General features: G+C 51.8%; 1 protein-coding gene across 4 annotated transcripts in view; it reads left to right on the top strand.

Moving 5' to 3' along the window:
- SIPA1L3 (signal induced proliferation associated 1 like 3) overlaps positions 1 to 18323 on the top strand; it is a 238095-nt gene that overhangs the window by 163679 nt on the left and 56093 nt on the right. For all 4 annotated transcript variants that reach the window (XM_049621719.1, XM_049621716.1, XM_049621717.1 and 1 more), the window contains 4 exons: positions 423 to 999; positions 7746 to 8020; positions 15305 to 15556; positions 16549 to 16686. In XM_049621719.1, coding sequence (XP_049477676.1) covers positions 423 to 999; positions 7746 to 8020; positions 15305 to 15556; positions 16549 to 16686 — 1242 coding nt within the window. The remainder of the gene's footprint in view (positions 1 to 422; positions 1000 to 7745; positions 8021 to 15304; positions 15557 to 16548; positions 16687 to 18323) is intronic.

The following is an 18323-nucleotide window of genomic DNA, read 5'->3' as shown; positions in this document are numbered from 1 at the left end:
GAGGCATGCCTTGCTTGAAAACCATTGGCTAAATCAAGTTACCCAGGATCAGTAGGGTGGGGACGTACCTCCCCTCAAAGGTGGAGAGGGAGGAGTGTTTGCCAAACTGTAACCTACCACATAGTTTGTACGTATGTAAGATGAGAATAACCGAAATGGAACAGCGGTAGGAGAATTCTTCTTTGAACAGCAGTGGATGTTCTAACAGTGGATGTTCTAACAGCAGTGGATGTTCTAGGAAGTAAAAAAAAATGCATATCCACGCCCTAAGGCTGTCGAAAGTTTCCAGTCTAGCCAGCAACTTACTAGTTAGACGTAACTATTTCCATTCCTACAAAGCACACTCCTGTATCTGATTGCATGTTTTCTTTCTGAAGGGAATCTCAAGTGCCTTTTTTTACCATCTATTTCTCCCTCCTCAGTATGGCTGTGACCCGATCCAAAGATGCTCCTGCTTTTGGTCCCCCCATCCCCAGTGGAACCACATTCCGCAAGTCTGATGTCTTCAGAGACTTCTTGCTGGCCAAGGTGATTAATGCCGAGAACGCTGCACACAAGTCTGACAAATTCCACACCATGGCCACCAGGACCCGCCAGGAGTACCTCAAGGACCTGGCCGAAAACTGTGTCTCTAACACACCCATTGACTCCACTGGCAAATTTAACCTCATCTCCCTGACCTCCAAGAAGAAGGAAAAGACAAAAGCACGGGCAGGCGCTGAGCAGCACAGCGCAGGCGCCATCGCCTGGAGGGTGGCGGCCCAGGACTATGCCCAGGGGGTAGAAATTGACTGCATTTTGGGGATTTCCAATGAATTTGTGGTGCTCCTGGACCTTCGCACCAAGGAGGTGGTGTTCAACTGCTACTGTGGGGATGTCATCGGCTGGACCCCAGACTCCTCCACTCTCAAAATCTTCTATGGGCGAGGGGACCACATCTTCGTGCAGTCCACAGAAGGCTCTGTGGACGACATAAGGGAAATCGTCCAGAGACTGAAGGTAAGGGAGAGAGCTCGGCAGTGGTACAGCACTTCTGTGGTTTGGCCCAGGCCTTAGGGAACCACCCCACTTAGGGAACCCCCCACTCCCACCCCAGCCCAGTCAGTCAGGCCAGGACACTAACTGGCCCCAAGAGAACCAGAATTGCCACTTAACACTAGGGGGACTTGTGGGCCCTGCACCCTGGGTTCTTTTCTAGGGAAGGTTTGGGCCAGGGATCCAAGGCTCTCCATTGTCATCATCTTGGGAAGACAGAGATGTATTTATTCACTCTAGAAGTTGATAGGAGATACAAGTTTATGCTTACATTCAAAATGTAAGGGTACTTTGGGGAAGAATTAAAATAGAATGAAAAGCTTCCAGGCCACTAAAGGATAGGGCATAAGCAGGGACCTGGGGAGAATATGAGAAAGCACAGTACAAGAAACAAACAAACAGAAAATTATATAGCGGGAATAAGTCCACATCAGTAATCATGATAAACCTGAGTGGCTTAACTTCCTCTGTTAAAAGACGAAGGTTCACAGTCTGGGTGAATCTTACCCTAAACTCCTGGTAGACCTCTCCGACTCAGACTGGTGGTCAAAGCAAGAGTGACAGATTTCAAGTCGGGTGACAGCTAGGTTGGTGAAGGCTTGAAGCACTGTGGTGAGAAGTACTCGGGCCACATCTGAGCTCTGTGAAAGGGAACGCTGTAGTCAGCAGTGGGCTCTTGGTGGGTTTAACAGGAGGGCGGGTCGTGCGTGTGAAATAGGGAAGGGTGCGTAACATGGGACCCGAGTTCTAGAGTCAGAAGGCCTGGCTTCAAGTCCTGGCACTGCCACTGGCCAGCCGTGCGACCTTGAGCCAAGTTCTTAACTGCTGTGTGACTCAATTTCCCCATCTGAAAAATGGGAACAAAAATTACCATACGTCATGTGAAAGTTTTAAGGATTGGATGAGTTATGCTGCCCAGACAAGCTTGCCTGACTTGGTGGGCTGTGACCTCCAGATCCCACCATGTTCACCCTTCTGGGCCTTTGCACTGTCTCATTAAATTCAGGCTGCATTGATAAGGCCCTGCCCTCAGCTTTCCTCAGCCCAAAATTCATGCTTAGCTTTAGGTAACAACATTAGTTTTTGGTAGCAACATGGATGTGGGGTCGGAGACCCAGGGCCTCCATCTGTTTTATTCACTTGCGTATGTCCCATGCCTCCATCAGGACTGCCTGGCACGTAGTAGGTGTTCAGTAAATACTAATTGGTTGGCTAGTTGAATAAGTTTAATTGAACCCTGAGTCTGTGCTAATAAGCATTTTACGTGCGTGATCTCACAGTCTTTGACCACCCCGTGGAGTGTAGGTACTGTTCGTGTCTCCACTTGACAAGATGAGGAAATTGAGGCTCAGAGAGGTATAGATACTCACATAAGGTCATGCAGCCAGCAGATGGCAGACTGGGATCTGAATCCAGGTTTTCCTGACTCCAGAACCTATCTGTGCCCAAACTCGAGACTGGTAGCTTATCGGCATCTCCACCCGGGTGTCTCTAAGCCCCTGAAACATGTCCAAGAGCAAACTCCTGGTTTTCCTCCCCTGCCCCCCAGAATTTTCCTGTTAACATAAAGGGCAAGTCCGTTGCTCCATTTGTCGAAGTCAAAAGCCTTGGCATCAGCCTTGCTGTTCTCTTCCTCTCACACCCACATCCCGTCTGGCTCCGGTGGGCAGTCTCCAGCCACCCCGCCCCTTCCACAGCCTCCCCCAGCCTCTCCTGGACTCTGCAGTCACCTCCTCCCTGTCTCCCTCGCCTCCACCCTTGCTTCCCTATGTTCTGTCCTCAGTAAGGCAGTCCCAAGGGGTCTGGTCCCATCACTGCTATGCTCAGAACCGTCTGCCCACCCTAGGTGAAAGCCAGAGTCCTTGCAGTAGCACGTGAGACCCCGCGTGATCTGGCATCCTGTCGCTCTCTCTGCCCTGGATACACAGACCTTTGCTGCTTGCCGAGTGTGCTAGGCAGGCAACCAGCCTTTCCACTGCCCGCACTCTCTCGCTGGAGCACTTCAGTCACGTGTCATCTTATCAGGGAGGCCTCATATGTAAAATCGCAACCCCCCACCCCGACTGAGCATATTCCACCCACTTACCCTGCTTTAATTTTCTCTATGGCACTTACCACCACACAAAGTGTATTTGTGTATTTGTTGTTCACTGCGCTGTCCTTAGCACTCAAGCCCGTATGCAGGAGACGCTCAGTGAACTTGTACTGAACGCATGGGTGCATCACTACCCTATAGTAATAGCAAGAGCGAACATTTGTGGAGGGCTGTCCGACCCTGCTCAGTGCCTGGCACGACTTGCCATTTTCTTCTTACAAAAACCCGGTGAGGGAGATACCATTATCATCCCCACTTCACGGATGAGGAATCTGGAACCCAGAGAGTTAAGTACCTGGGTTCTTTAACACGAGAGGATGCTTCCTCCCCAAATCCTGACAGCAGCTCACGTTTCTTGTGCAGTGACCGTGCCAGGCACCGTGCCAGGTTACACATTTTACCCACATCCTCTCTGTGCCACTCCGTCCCACACCCACCCCCGAGCCTACTGTTGGCGCAGTGTTTTGCAGCCCGTTACCGCAGCCCTCCTCACAATCTCAGTGCCCCAAAGCCCACTGAGGAACCAGGTGGCCAGGAAGTGATGACGTAAGCCATCTTCTGCGAAGGGACAAGCCCATCTTAAGTGACTCATGATGGCAAATCTGTCTGCTGCGCAGAGCCCTCCAGGGCAAGGAGTCCCTGCCCTCCCCAGCAGAGCCAGGAGTCAGACATCCTTCGTTTGTTAAGTTATGCCCCTGTCTCTGAGCCGGACAGTGCTGGGACACAGCAGTGACCATGATGGGCCGTGGCCGCCCTCCCGGGACTCCCATCTGAGGCAGATACCGAACAAGGAGTTACAAGTACCGAGAGGTTAAAGAGGAAGTATTGAGGATGCCAGGGAACCTATCGTGGGGAGAGGTCTCAAGCCCACGGGTTGGATGTAGCCCCCAGACATACTCAGTTGGTTACCAAAGCTTAGCATTCGGAAGACTTCATAGAAGTGTGTCTTTCCGGGGGATCTGGCTGTGCTGGACGTGCATTTGCACAGGTCAGCCGAGGCAAGGCCATAAGTGCCCGCTTCAGATGGGGCACAAGTGCAGCATTTAGCCACATTCCACCAACTTGCGTCTCGTGTCCACTGCCCACCGAGTACCCCAGCTTGTGAGCCTGGGATGGGGGGCTCCCTGAGGAAATAACTTTTAAACCGAGATCAGAACAAGAAGTAGGAATCGTCCTGGTGAAGAATGAGGGGGAAATAAAAAAAGTGGGCAGCGGGGAATACAGCGTGGAAGGTAAAAGCAAGAGTTAAAAAGTCAGGTCTGTACAGGTCTTAACATCTGAAAGATAAGCAAAGCAGTTGTACCTGCTTCACAAGTGAGATAATGGTGAAATTGGGCATATGAAGGGCTTAATCAGTGCCTGGCACACACAGATCAGTCCCCAGGAAGATGAACTTTAAAAAGGCAGGGTTGGCCTGGCAGAGGGTCCTCTGAACAGGTATGTGTTTGGTCTCGTAAGGTGTTCCCTGTGCCGTGGGGCCTTTCTAGAATCTTGTAAACGTCAGGAATGCTTCTATTCTTCAGGTGGGGCTTCCTTTGGTTTGTGAGAAAAGCAAAGGGGACAGAATTGTCAGACATTTAAGAGAGCAGGGGTGCCTGGGAGGCTCAGTTGGTTAAGCATCTGACTCATGACTTTGGCTCAGGTCATGATCTCACATTTTGTTACTTCAAGCCCCGCATCGGGCTCTGTGCTGACAGTGCCGCTTGGGATTCTCTGTCTTCCTCTCTGTGTCTTTCTCAAAATAAATTAACTTTAAAAAAAAAAAAAGGTTTGGGGCGCCTGGGTGGTGCAGTCGGCCAAGTGTCCAGCTCAGGTCATGATCTCACAGTTCATGGGATCTAGCCCCTCACTGGGATTTCTGCTGTCAGAGCAGAACCTGCTTCGGATCATCTGTCCCCCTCTCTCTCTCTGCCCCTCCCAACCCTCTGAAAAATAAATAAACATTAAAAAAAAAAAAGGGGGGTTTTAAGAGACAGCAGCTACAGAGTTCAGTTACCGGCTCTCTCCTCTCTCCAAAATGATCGAAAACAGCTGTAGTGGGTCGCTACAGGCTGAGCTGCTAAAAGAGACCGAGAGATCCAGTGGCCAAAACAAGGCGGGAGTTTCTTTCTCTTGTAGTTAATGCCCAGGCTGCTCAAGGTGGCAGGGACAGCTCAGGGACTTACACCCCTTTTGTCTTGTGACACCTCATTTTCCTTCTGTATCGGTTGGTATGACTCCATATCCCCGTTCCTGTCTGTGGGGAGACAGAAGGTGTGAGTGTGGAGGGCAAGCAATTTTATTTTGAAGAGCACAACCTAGAAATTCCATCACTTCCACTCCTGTCCTGTTGGCCAAAACCAAGTCATATGTCCGTACCTAGCTGTGAGAGAAGCTGAGACATGGGGGGCCTCAGCCGGGTGGCTGTGCGCCCGTCCAAATCTGTTTTGCCGTGGGAGGTCTTGGTACTGAAAGGAGGAAGGGAAGAGTGGAGAATGGACGGCAGTCAGCAGCCTCGCTGAAGCCTCTGAGGAAGGTCAGGCCCTCCCCACCCCCTCCTGGCCTGGTGTGGCCTAATTGGTCAGGGGCACAGACACACCAGACGTTTCTCTGTAACTCACAACCAGATTCTGTGGACACAAGGGTGACTGCTTCAAGGAGAAGAATTTTGACTCCCCAAGCAGAAGTCACGGGCTAGGATGAAGTCAGTCACAACTTTCTCTTCTGATGCACTGAACACCAGGCTTTCCTCTGCAACCGGTTTTTCAAACTTTTTAACTATGGAAAATGTCGAACATACACCAAAGTAAAGAGACTCACCTAGCGAACTCCTGGGCCTTCACCAGTTTTCCGCGATTATCAGCCAGCCCGTGGCCAGTCTTGTTTCTTCCTTCCCTCCCTTCCCTTCCACCTGATTATTTCGAAACAAATCCTAGACATCCTGTCATATCATCTGTACACATTTCAGCATTTATCCTGAAAACACACACACCCCCAAAAAACAACTGTCTTGTCATTGTCACACATAAAGAAGGAACAATAATTCTTTCTTGTCACATGAACAAGTTGGACTGTGAAATCAATTACTGGGTCTCAATCAAGAATTTTTGAGGACAGGATAGGAAAGAAGACAGAGTATCGCAGTCCATCCCAGTAAGTAAGGATAAGTAGTCCTTTGTGAGGTGTTGCCCCAGTGCTACATTTGTCCCCCACTTTCCAAATTCTCCCCATCTGCGTCAAATGTGGTTATGTCTTCAGGTGAGGCCTTTCCCGTCCACACTCTTCATTTCCTGCTACCTACACTCAGGAATGTGATCGATTTGGATTGCAAGGAATATTTGTGGGTTAACGCACGTGTGAATGCATAGACTGGTTTGTGACATACAACCTGCTTAGTGTGCATAGTGGCCAGAAAAAGTGTGAAAGCCACTGTTGTAACAAGTATGTTCAAATACCATAACTTCTAGCCGGGGAATGGCTTCTCACAGGCAATTTGAACTATTACACGTTCTCTTTCCTTAATGCAGTTTTAGGAGAGGGCAGACAGATCTCGATGTGACTTGTTTAATAGCCGTAGCCGTGGCTTGTTAGGTTCTTTTCTCCCAAGAAGAGGAGAGAATCCCTAAGGACATGCTGAAGGGCTGAGGTCCTCTTCCGCGGGTCCTCCTGTTTACAGTATACAATATCATGGCAAAAACCACACACGGATGAAGCAAGGCCTTGTGTGGTCTGGTCAGGTCCAGGCTGGAGGACGGTCTAAGGAGGAGATTGGGAAGGGGTTTGTGGCTCTGAGAATGAGGAAGTAAAGAATATGGCGCGAGCCCCCACCCAGAAAAGATCCCAGGATCTCTGGTCGGTTGCTCCTCTGGCTTACTTTGTTCAGAGTCACTGTGTCAGGATAAAATAGTTGTGGCTTAGAACAACAAAGGTTTGGGAGGGAGGGGAGGGGAGGTGATGGGCATTGAAGAGGGCATCTTTTGGGATGCGTACTGGGTGTGGTATGGAAACCAATTTGACAATAAATTTCATATATTAAAAAAAAAAAAATAGAACAACAAAGGTTTATCTGTTGCTCACACTACATGTCCGTCTTGGGTTCACCAGAGATCTCTGCTCCACATTGTTCTAACTCTGGAACTCTAGCTGACCAAACAGCCATTATCTGGAATAATCCTGGTAGCTGTGGTAGAGGGGAAAGGCCTACGGGGGGGGGGGGGGGGGTCTCACTCTAGCAAGTAAATGCCCCAACCTAAATGACATGACAGTTCCACTCACAACTCAAGTTGTGACCAAAACAAGTCCCAGAGCCCACCCACCCCAAGGGGCCAAGAAGTATAATACTGCCGTAGCTGGGAAGGAGGGAGGCCAGGGGCCTTTGGAATACATGGCTGGCTCCTGACTGCCACCATCTCTGCAAGCTAATAAGCCATATAGTTGCATATCCACATTTCGTCTTCAGAAGTCAGGGGTCCAGGCTGAGACTAGGTAGGTGTTTGTGCTCCTATACCCTGGCATCACCTGGGAGAGATGGGAGTCAGCAGGGTCTTTGGCCCCAAAGCGGGGAAATCTGTACAGGGATCGTCCAGAGCTGGCCCCCAAGCAGCTTCTGAGGCTAGATCCTACCTGTCGCCTACAGGTCATGACCAACGGCTGGGAGACGGTGGACATGACCCTGCGGCGGAACGGGCTCGGGCAGCTGGGCTTCCACGTGAAGTATGATGGGACAGTGGCCGAGGTGGAGGACTACGGGTTTGCCTGGCAGGCCGGCCTCCGGCAAGGTAGCCGACTGGTGGAGATCTGCAAGGTGGCCGTGGTCACACTGACCCACGATCAGATGATCGACCTCCTGCGCACCTCTGTCACTGTCAAGGTGGTCATCATCCCGCCTTTCGACGACGGCACGCCCCGGAGGTAAGGGCATCTGCCCTGTAAGGTGGGAGCCAGGTGGGGGTTGGCAGCTTCCAGAGAGCCCGCGTGTGCCCCCGCCCCAGTACTGTCACTCGAGGGCCTTTCTCAGGAGGAAGAGCCACGACGGCAACCAGGTGAGAGTCCGTAACTATTAAGCACATACTGCGTGCCAGTTACGGTTGAAGCTCTGCAAATGCGTACTGTCCCATTTAATGTCTGTAACAGCCCCACGAGGTGGGCACTCTCATCAGTTCCATTTTGTAGATGATGCACACAGCGTGAAAAGTAGCTTGCCCCGAGGCCACACTGTACTGGGTTCACTCCTTCAACACATATTTATTGCGCCCCGAGTATGTGCAAGCTCCATTCGAAGCTGGGGATACAGCAGTAACGAGACAGAGCGCCTGCTCCCTAGAAGTTTGTGTTCTAGAGGGAGGGACAGGCAGTAATTAAATAGATATAATGCAGGACCAGGCAGTAATAAGGCTTAAGAAGAAAACTAAAGCAGAGTAAATAAAGGGCCTGCCCCATGGTGGGAGAACTGCTTACATTATCAGGGAGGGCTACTGGGTGGAGGCAGCCTTGTGGTCTTCTCTGGGCCAGGGGGTCCCAGACAGAGTGTGGACAGAGGCTCCAAAGTGTGAGTGTGAGTGTGTGTGACACATCTGTCCGTGCAGCACGGAGAGACCAGTGTGGCTGGAACAGGGGTGAGAGGTGGGGGCAACCTTTGGGGGAGCTTATGGACACAGTGACAGGCTCAGGTTTTACTCCACGGAAAGTGGGAAGACAGCGGAGAGTTTGTTTGGGTTTTTTTTTACTGGAACACTTCAAACATATTAAAAGTGTACTGAGCCCCGTTTTCAAAACTAAGCAACGTATGGCCAGTTTTGGGTTTTCTTTTTTTTCAATCTCTGTACCTCCCTATCTTGGATTATTTGAACCCCTATCTTGGATCATTTGAATCCATCCCAATGTTTAGAATGTATCTCTACTCAATAAGCACCTCTAAAAAATTATGATGATGCTTAAAAATTTTAACAGTAAGTCAGTATCAATTACCCATCTGTGTTTACCTTTCTGTTGTATCAGAGAGATCTTTTTTAAAAATAATTGTTTTGTTGGGGCACCTGGCTGGCTCAGTCAGTTAAGTATCTGACTCTTGATTTCGGCTCAGGTCATGATCTCACAGTCCCCGTGTGGGGCTCAGCACAGAGCCTTCTTAAGATACTCTCTCTCCCTCTCTGTCTGCCACTCTCCCCCTAAAATTAAAAAAAGAAAAATGTTTTTAGAAGAGTTGTTTTGTTAATCAGGCTCCTCCTGTTGTATGTGGTTGATGGGTGTCTTTAGGCTCTCTTAACCTATAAGCTTCTCCTTCCTCTTTTCTATTCCCCTTGCAGTTTAGTTTGGGAAGAAGCCAGGTTACTTGTCCTTCAGAGTTTCTCACTTCCTGGATTTAGCTGCTTGCATCCCTCTGATGTCCTTTACCCTGTTTCTCTAGCACATGAATTTCCTGTAAACTGGAGTTTGATGGAGAAGCTTGATCCAATTCCGGTTAAATTTCTTTTGGTAACACCACTTCCTAGGTGTGTGTCTGTCAAGAGGCACCACGTGTCTGGTTGGCCCTCCGTGAGTGACCCTAAGGGCAGTCGGAGGGTTTAGATGGTAGCAGCTGACCCGTCATTATGCATTGTGCCCCTCAGCAGCTCTTCGACATGATTGCCTAGATCAGTTATTTTGTCATGCATCACATGGTACCGAGTGGTATTCTCAATTCCATCATTCCTCCTTCATTTATTGACTGAAATTTTTCTAAAAAGAATGTTCCTTCAGTAACTATTTGGTTACTCTGAGGTATAGTTTATTATATGGAAAAGGCAAGGTAAATGCAGCTTTCAGAATAATGAGTTGGTACCCTAGCAACCTCCAGAGGTGACCGGAGACAGAAAGAGAGAGAGAGAAAATCACTACCTTCCAAGTGCTGGAAACACAGTTGCACAGGAGACAGTCAAGGCCTTGGCCCTCATAGAGCTACCGAATGGATCAGGGGAGACAGACGATAAACAAGTAAGCAAATAGGATGATTTCACATAGCAGAGGGGGAGGCAGTTGAGCATAGTGGGGAAGGCAGGCTCTACGGTGAGATTACCTAGGTTTGAATCTTAGCTCTGCCCCGTAGTGACTGTCGCCCTGGGCTAGTGGCCTCTTACCCTGTGCCTCGGTTTCTTCATTTGTAAAATGAGGACAGTAATAGGTCCTTTCCCCAAAGGCAGTTGGGAAGTTGGAGAAAAACTTTGTAAAGCACAGAGAACAGCCCTTGGCCTGTAGGAGGTGCTCTAGAGACACCAGCTGGGAGATACTGGGTGTGAGGAAGTAAAGAGCGCTGTCTGACTTTGGACAGGGTGGTCAGGGAAGGCCTGTAGGTGAGATGGAGCCAGAAGAAAGGCCTTGCAGGAGGGAGTGGCCATTACAAAAGTGAGGACAAAGGCCCTCGGCTTGTTGACAGACCAGAAAGGGGGTCAGGAGCAGAGTGAGCCAAAGGGGAGGTGAGATGAGGGGACCCTGAGGGCTACATACATGTGACCTCACAGGGCTGGCGTCATCCTCATTTTACAGACGAGCAAGCTGAGTCCCAGAGTGGACCCGTCGCTTGCGCAGGGTTGTACAGCTACTAAGTGGCCGACAAACCTCAATCCAGGTGTCCCGGCCCCGCCGTGTTCCACCGCCTCAGAACGCTGTGCGCATGCCCAGGGGTGGTGGCTCCATCCGCCCCTTCTCGCTTGCTCTGACCTTGGTAGGGGGCAGTTCTGGGCACGGTGAAATCCTTCAGCCAAGGGCTTGGCCTCCCCTCTCCCACCTCCCCACTCTCCCGGCCTTGGGACTCCAGTCTAACCCCAGGCGTCCCCTTCTCTCAGCCCACTTGTGGCGCCTTGGCCCGGCCACACCCGTGCCGGGCTCTGCAGGGGCAAGTCGAGCCAAAGTAAGTCCGCAGGCAAGCTCCCCAGCAGACTCCCCCCCCGCCCCGCCTTGCTTTGCACCCACACCCATGCCCACACGTGTGCACACGGTAAGCCAGCCCGCCTGCCGGATGACTCCAAAACTGGAGGTGCACGAGAGGCCACACAGATTCCCTGGACCTGCAGGTAGGGGCCAACTGAAGCAAAAGTGAAAGTCTGCAAGTTCCTTCTCCAGCTTTGGGGAGGCTTTGGGGAGACCAGGCCAGGGAGGGTATGACCAGACAGATGAGCCCCGCTCCCTGCCCTCATTAGGAGAGCTGTCAGCCTGCCGCCTTTATAAGGCAGCCACAGAAACAGAATGTCGTGTTTGCAAGGGCAGGTGTGGGCTGAGACTTGTGTGGTTTTTGTTGTTCTTCAAATGCAGAGGTGTCTGGCTGACCTCATTTGCAGAGCTGATAATCCCGACTCGGGGGTCTGTCCAGCCTCTTGCTGCAGCCCTGGCCTCTTCTGGCTCAAATGGCGAGATAAGCTCTGAGGGGAGACGCACAGGGATGGGCAGAGGTGCTGTCCCTGCCACCAGCCAGGCTCAGCATGGTGTGCATCTGGACCCCATGCTCTTCAGACACTGAATAGGGTAGAGTGAGTCATCCACACACTCCCAGGCCACAGGACGGGTTCTTGAGTGATCCCAGCACCACTGGCCACAGCTGAGCCGGGCCGGGTAGCTGCGAGAACGTCCCACAGCCTAATGAGATGGTCATGTTGATCTTGGGCGCTTGCACAGGCTCAGGAGGGATGTTCTCATCTCACTTTTCTCTGTCACTTCCTGATGGGGAAGGCAATCTGGGATGCTTTTATCCCCTTTAGTTAGACTCAGGAGCTCCAGTCAGGGGGTTAGAAACTCCTCCCTGAGAAGGAAAATTGAAACCACACAAGTAAGTAAGAGAGGTAAGAAAGGAGTCCCCGTGGCCTCCAGCAACTAGGCTGTTGGGAATTGAGGACAAGGAGGCAGTGAGGACAGAGGTCTGTGATCCTGGGGGCGGTCCTCTCTCAGATGCCTCCTGCATGTGGCTGAGGTTGGAACACGGTGTTTAGTGCAACACTATTGGTCAAGCACAAGACTAGAAGCAACCTAAATATCTAACCACAGAGGACCAGCTAAGTAAATCCTAGGGCATCCGTGTGATGCAATAGTATTTGATTGTTTAAAGGAAATAAAGTGAATTTGTTTGTGCTGAGAGGGCCTGGTAAGAAATAGTATTTGGGGGGGCAAAAAGGGAGGGGGGAGCAAGATGATATTTGGAGTTAAGTGTGCTATTCTTTTTATTTCTATTTTATTTTTTTTTTAATTTTTTTTAATGTTTGTTTATTTTTGAAACAGAGAGAGACAGAGCATGAGCAGGGGAGGGTCAGAGAGAGAGGGAGACACAGAATCTGAAACAGGCTCCGGGCTCCGAGCTGTCAGCACAGAGCCCGACACGGGGCTCGAACTCACGGACCGTGAGATCGTGACCTGAGCTGAAGTCGGACGCTCAACCGACTGAGCCACCCAGGCGCCCCGATTTCTATTTTAAATACTGTTTGCATAGGATCTCTCTGCATAGATATACCTGCATAGAATATTTCTGAAAGAACAGACAAGAAACTGGAAGCTGTGGTTGCTTCTGGTGGGTGAAACTGGAGAACAGGGATAAGGGACAGGAAATGGCATTTTATCTCACTTTAATCTTTAAAAACAGCTCAATAAGTAGGAGCGCCTGGGTGGCTCAGTCAGTTGAGTGTCCAACTCTTGGTTTCAGCTTAGGTCACGATCTCACAGTTCATGAGATCGAGCCCCATGTCAGGCTTCACGTTGACAGCACAGAGCCTGCTTGGGCTTCTCTCTCTGCCCCTTCTGCCCCTTCTCTGCCTGCACAAGCATGCGCTCTCTCTCTCTCTCTCTCTCTCTGAAAATAAATAAATAACCTTAAAAAATACAATTCAAAAACCAAATCAACGAAGTGGGTTTCTCAAACTTTTCCATGTGTCAAAATCCTCTTTGGCAACTTGGTAAAATGCAAATCCCTGGGCCCCACCTCAAGGAAGATTCTGATTCAGGTGAGCAGAGATGAGACCCAGGTATCTGCATTCCTCTGCTGAGTTCTCAGGGTGGTTTAGGTGCCGGTAGTTCTCAGGCCGGTGGGGAACAGTTTGTTCCAGAGCCCCCAGGGAGGTGTGGCTGGACTTGAGAAGATGGAAAGGACACTCACCTCTGAGCCTGTGGGAACAGCAGACAGATTGGCCACAGAATCGGCTGAAGGAGGCAACAGCATCAAATCCTGTTTATTAGGCATGTGGCACATGCCAGACTTTCTCCTAATGTTCTAGAATGCTTGCAGCCACCACCATCTTACAGATGAGGAAACTGAGGTTCTGAGAAGGAAATCATTCGCCCAAGGCCACGCAAGCTGTAAGTGGCAGGGCTGGGATCTGAACTGGCCATCTGTCCCAGAATCCCTGGCTCCCCACCGCCCTGTGCTGCCTTCAAGATTATTGGATAATGTTTCCCTCTCTGAGATCATGCCCAAGGACTCCTCGCCAAAGGCCAGGCTGTCAGTAACTGGGAGAGAAGTCACGGACCCAAGAAATCCACTCATTGGTTCCCACACCACTCTTCAGTGGGCCAGTGTGCATCGGCGTTAAAGTTGTGGCCTTTGGAATCAACTTAACTGTATTTAAATCCAATTTCCACCTCTTACTGGCAGTGTGACCTCGAACAGGTTACTTAACTTCTCTCTCAAGTGCGGTGCAGTGATCAGGATTCTGGTTCCCAACAACAGAACCAACTCAAACTTTGTGAAGCAAAACAAAGCCTTTACTGGCTTCTGTACCCTGACAAACCAGGAGACAGAGCAAGATCTAGATGGGGCCAGATGCAGGGTCTCGGACGCCCTCACCAGGAATCTTCATCACCTATTTCCTTTTCTGTCACTGTCATTCTCAGGCCATCTCGCACTTGGTGGGAACAAAGATGACCCACCCTTCTTCACAGCTTCAGCTTAGGACTCCCCAGTGCAGCAGCCCCAATGAACTAGATCCTTCCCCCAGGAGTTCCAAAAACCATTCCAGAGTTGATGCTGTCTCCGTGTAAGGCACATAACAGTCCTGTGCCAGTCGTGGTGTCCAGAGGGAGAGGAGTTTCTGATTGGCCAGGCCCGGGCGACGTTCTCATACCCGGAGCCGAGAAGTGCACGCAGACGTGCTCTCAGGAGAAGAGGTGTGAAAGCTGGGCCGGCCAGAGCAGCTGTGTGCGCTGCAGCACCGTGATGGTACCCTCGTCCGCCTCCACCCGGGCCTGGCATTTCTGCGGGTTCTGCTGGACATTTGTATTGCTGTCACTCCCCATGTGATGCCTGGTGAGGCATTGGTGTCAGGAGCTAATGTTCCTAAAGAACACGGCGTGCTGGGCCCAGGTGCCAGAGCACCTACTCGGGTCACCTTTTGAAGACTCCCTAGCAGCCACGTCCTGAGCCCCCAGCCACCAAATCCACCAGATCTCTTGCCAGCCCTGAAAGTTCCCTCTAGAGGACTCAGGAGAGCCACAGAGGATCAGCTCGATGAGGGCACGAGAGCTTCCGGGCTCCTCCAGGCTCAGCTCCCACAGCTGTTGGGAGGTGGATGTCGCGAGCGCAGCCCCCTCCTTGGGCTCAGAGCCCCCTCCCGTGCCGCACTGCAGCAGCGGTGGAGAATGCCAGCCCAGCCTGCGGATCTCCCCGCCTCGAGCCAGGAGCACCGCGGTTTGCATGCCAGCCTGGTCTGGGGGGAGTCACAGGCCGTTCTGCATCTATTTCAAGGTTCTGGATTTCGTGGCTTTTTTTTTTCAATCACCCTGCAAAGTAGGTCACCTGCTCCTCTTCCAGCTGCCTTTGAGCTTCTTTGGAACAAGGCAGATACTATCCTTTGATTCTGAGGGCATCCGCCTTTCTGGCCCCGAGGACTGCTGTGGGGGAAGGGGGTGGGTGCTGAGCCATTCCATGGAGGACATTGGCCCACTTGAGGCCTGGGTGAGGGAGAAGGGTGAGGAAGGAAGGCAAAGAGAGTGTGAGGAGAGGAGATGAGGAAGAGAGGGCCAAGCGGTCAGAGCCTGGGTGTTGGGCCCTGTCCTGACTTCTCCGAGCTGCTAAGTTTCAGATCAATTTAAACAGTATCTCCTCGGCCTTTAAAACAGGCCTTCATGGTTCAGATTTGGCCAGGAAACCCAGCCCAGTGTGACGAGACGGCAGCCTCTCCTGGGCAACAGGCAAGCGTGCTGGTGGGCTGGGGCCCTTCGGAGTAACCGTGTTTTTCTTCCCAGGGGCTGGCTGGAGACCTATGACATGAATACCTCGGAGCCGAAGACGGAGCCAGAGAGCATGACCCCCGGGGGCCGGCCCCCCTACCGCAGCAACGCTCCCTGGCAGTGGAGCGGGCCTGCCTCCCACAACTCTCTACCCGCCTCTAAGTGGGCCAGCCCCAGCACCCCCGGCCATGCCCAATCCCTGAGCCGGCCCCCGAAGCAGACCCCCATGGTCCCCTTCCGGGAGCCCCAGCCCCTGCACAGCAAGAGGTAAGGGCTAAAGAGGGGTGCCACCCTGTCTCCCTCCCGTCTAGCTCCTCTGTGCTTTGCCCTTTTCTCTCTCCTACCCCTTTTTTCCAGTCTCCTTCTCCCCTCAGTCTTTCTCTCCTTCTCCTCCTTCTGCCTCCCTCCCTTCCTTCCCTTAAATTTTCATTACGAGCCTCTTGTGTGAGGGCCCGGTGCTGGGGAGCTCCATGTCGGAGGCTGGATATCCATCAGACCATGTATGATTAAAACTATATATTTTTTAAAAGATCAAGGGACTGAGAAGCACGAAATTCAGGGTAGTGATTGCTTCCTGGGGGAGGCAGGGAAGTGGAAAGCAGGCCTGTGTTGGTGCCATTCTAGTTCTTGGGTTGGGTGGTAGCTTTAGGAGTTGGGTTTTATTATGACGGTGGATACCTTGCAGATAAATTATTTCGAATGTAGTGTATATTTAAAAATAAAGAGGGGTGCCTGGGTGGCTCAGTCAGTTGGGCGTCCGACTTCGGCTCAGGTCATGATCTTGCGGTCTGTGAGTTTGAGCCCCGCGTCGGGCTCTGGGCTGACAGCTCAGAGCCTGGAGCCTGTTTCGGATTCTGTGTCTCCCTCTCTCTCAGACCCTCCCCTGCTCATGCTGTGTCTCTGTCTCAAAAATAAATAAATGTTAAAAAAAAAAATTTTTTTTTTAAATAAAGAAAATTTTCCAAGAAGTGAAGGAATCCAGCTTGCAGAGGGGCATCTTGCTTCCACAGCCTGTCAGGCCTCGGTCAGGGCTGTGGAAGCTGACCACTGCATCTGTAGTGGGAGAGGGAAGGCGGGGGTATCCTGGTCTCCCACCACCCTCAGGGATGGTTCAGCAGCCGTCCCTCCATCCTGATGGGAGGGTGGCAGATGAAGCCGATGGGATGTGGTTGGACCTGAGGGAAAGGTCTAGCTTCCCTCCTCTGAGAGCAGGAGCATTCTCACTCACCCCTACCTCCTTCCTCCTGTTTTTGTTCCAGGCCTGTCAGCTTCCCAGAAACCCCTTACACAGCATCACCAGCAGGGGCCGACAAAGTCCCTCCCTACCGACAGCCTTCTGGGAGCTTCTCCACCCCCGGCTCGGCCACCTACGCGAGATACAAGCCATCTCCAGAAAGGTCAGAGTCTCTTCACTCTTTCCAAATTAAGGAATCTGATGAAAGCTGGGGATCCTTCTTCCCCAGGAAATGTACATACCCTACAAGTTCATTTGCCATTTTCTGGGGTTTCTGGATCCCTGAAGGTCATCGGAGGACCTCCAGGAGGATTGGCTATGTCCATTAAGATTTTGGGCCAAGCTGTCCTGGGCAAGACTCACTGTTGGCTTTCCTTGTAGCAGAATTTCAGTTGCCATTTTCTTAACACGTGTATCCCTTGTTTAAGCAAGACCATCTGCCTTTTAGCTTGGCCATTCAACGACCTCTCCAGCTCCTCCTATGCAGGACCAGTCCACCAGCATTACCCAGTTTTCCTGGCCTTTTAGACTTCAGTCCTGTCCCCTTGGACCCGTCTCCAGTCTGACAGCCTGAGGGATCCTCTCAACTCCTCCATGGTTCCCTCATGCCCAGGCTATCCAGCTGCCCTCAGCCCTGGTGCCCTGTGCCCTCCTTCCTCCAGGATCTCCATCTCAGGGGCAGCCGCCATATACCTGTGTCCTCAGGCCAGAGCCATGGGCTTCATCCTGGGTGTCTCCCTTCTTCCTCCCCATTACTGCGGTCCATCCATTCAGCCTCCTGAGCAGCTCGGCCCCCCACACCCTCCTCCTCTCCCCAGTGCCTCCTGAGCCACCCTGGCCACCTCCCTGAGTCCCCAGCCCTCTGTCCCACCTCCTGTGGTCCACCCTCCACTCAGCAGCCACGAGATCTTTCCATATCAGACCGTGCCCGTCCCCTGCTTCAAACCCTCCCACATGTCCCACGGCCCTCAGGACACAGCCTTAGCTCCTCCCCGTGGCCACCAGGCCCCACCCGCCTCTCCAGCGTTGTGCAGTGCCACATATCACCCTCCTTGGCCACTTGCACTTTCCTGAGTAGGCTGTCTGAATTTCAGAGCCCTCCTCCGTGTTCCTCCCTCTCCTACAGATTCTTCACACTCTTCACCCCACACTCCCCCATCCTGCCAGCTTGAGCATTGATGCTCCTCCTCTGGGAAGCCTTCCCTGAACGTCCCCCAGCACTAGGTGCTGCCACTCTGCCCTCAGTTCCCTGTGTGTTTCCTGACCGTGGGCTTGAGCATTCTCCCTCCATTCTGTTAGCGCAGTTAAGAGAACGTGTGTGCGCACACATATCTTCAAGATCTAGGACCTTCCCGGTTTGTCTGTACGTGACCGTCACACAGCACAGGGACTAGCACGTGGTAAATCCTTGGGTGGGGTGAGTGCGTGAGTTTGTTTAGATAAGACCCCCCACCGCAAGAGCAGGGATCTGTCCACTCAGCCAATAGGTCTCGATCTTCATCATGCCTCAGGATCACCCAGAAAGAGGCCTTGAAACAAACATTTCCTCGGCTTCACCCCTGAGGCTCCGACGTGCTAGGTCTGGAGCGTAGAACATACAGGATCGATGCTGCCAGTCCAGGGAACACACTCTGAGAGCCACTGAACTAAACCATTGTTGGATTCTAAGCCTCTGCTGTAAGATTGGGTAAAACGTACTTCCTCTTCTGTTTTCTAGCCACCACCATTGAGCTTTCATTCAGCAGCGGGTCTCACACCTGCTGTGTGCCAGATGCATAGAGCACTATTTGAGCTCCTTAC

The sequence above is a fragment of the Panthera uncia genome, assembly GCF_023721935.1.
Source record: "Panthera uncia isolate 11264 chromosome E2 unlocalized genomic scaffold, Puncia_PCG_1.0 HiC_scaffold_19, whole genome shotgun sequence".
In the NCBI taxonomy this organism is placed as follows: Eukaryota; Metazoa; Chordata; class Mammalia; order Carnivora; family Felidae; genus Panthera; species Panthera uncia.
The sequence above is the reverse complement of the archived record's forward strand: the minus strand, read 5'-3'. Positions and strand labels throughout refer to the sequence as shown.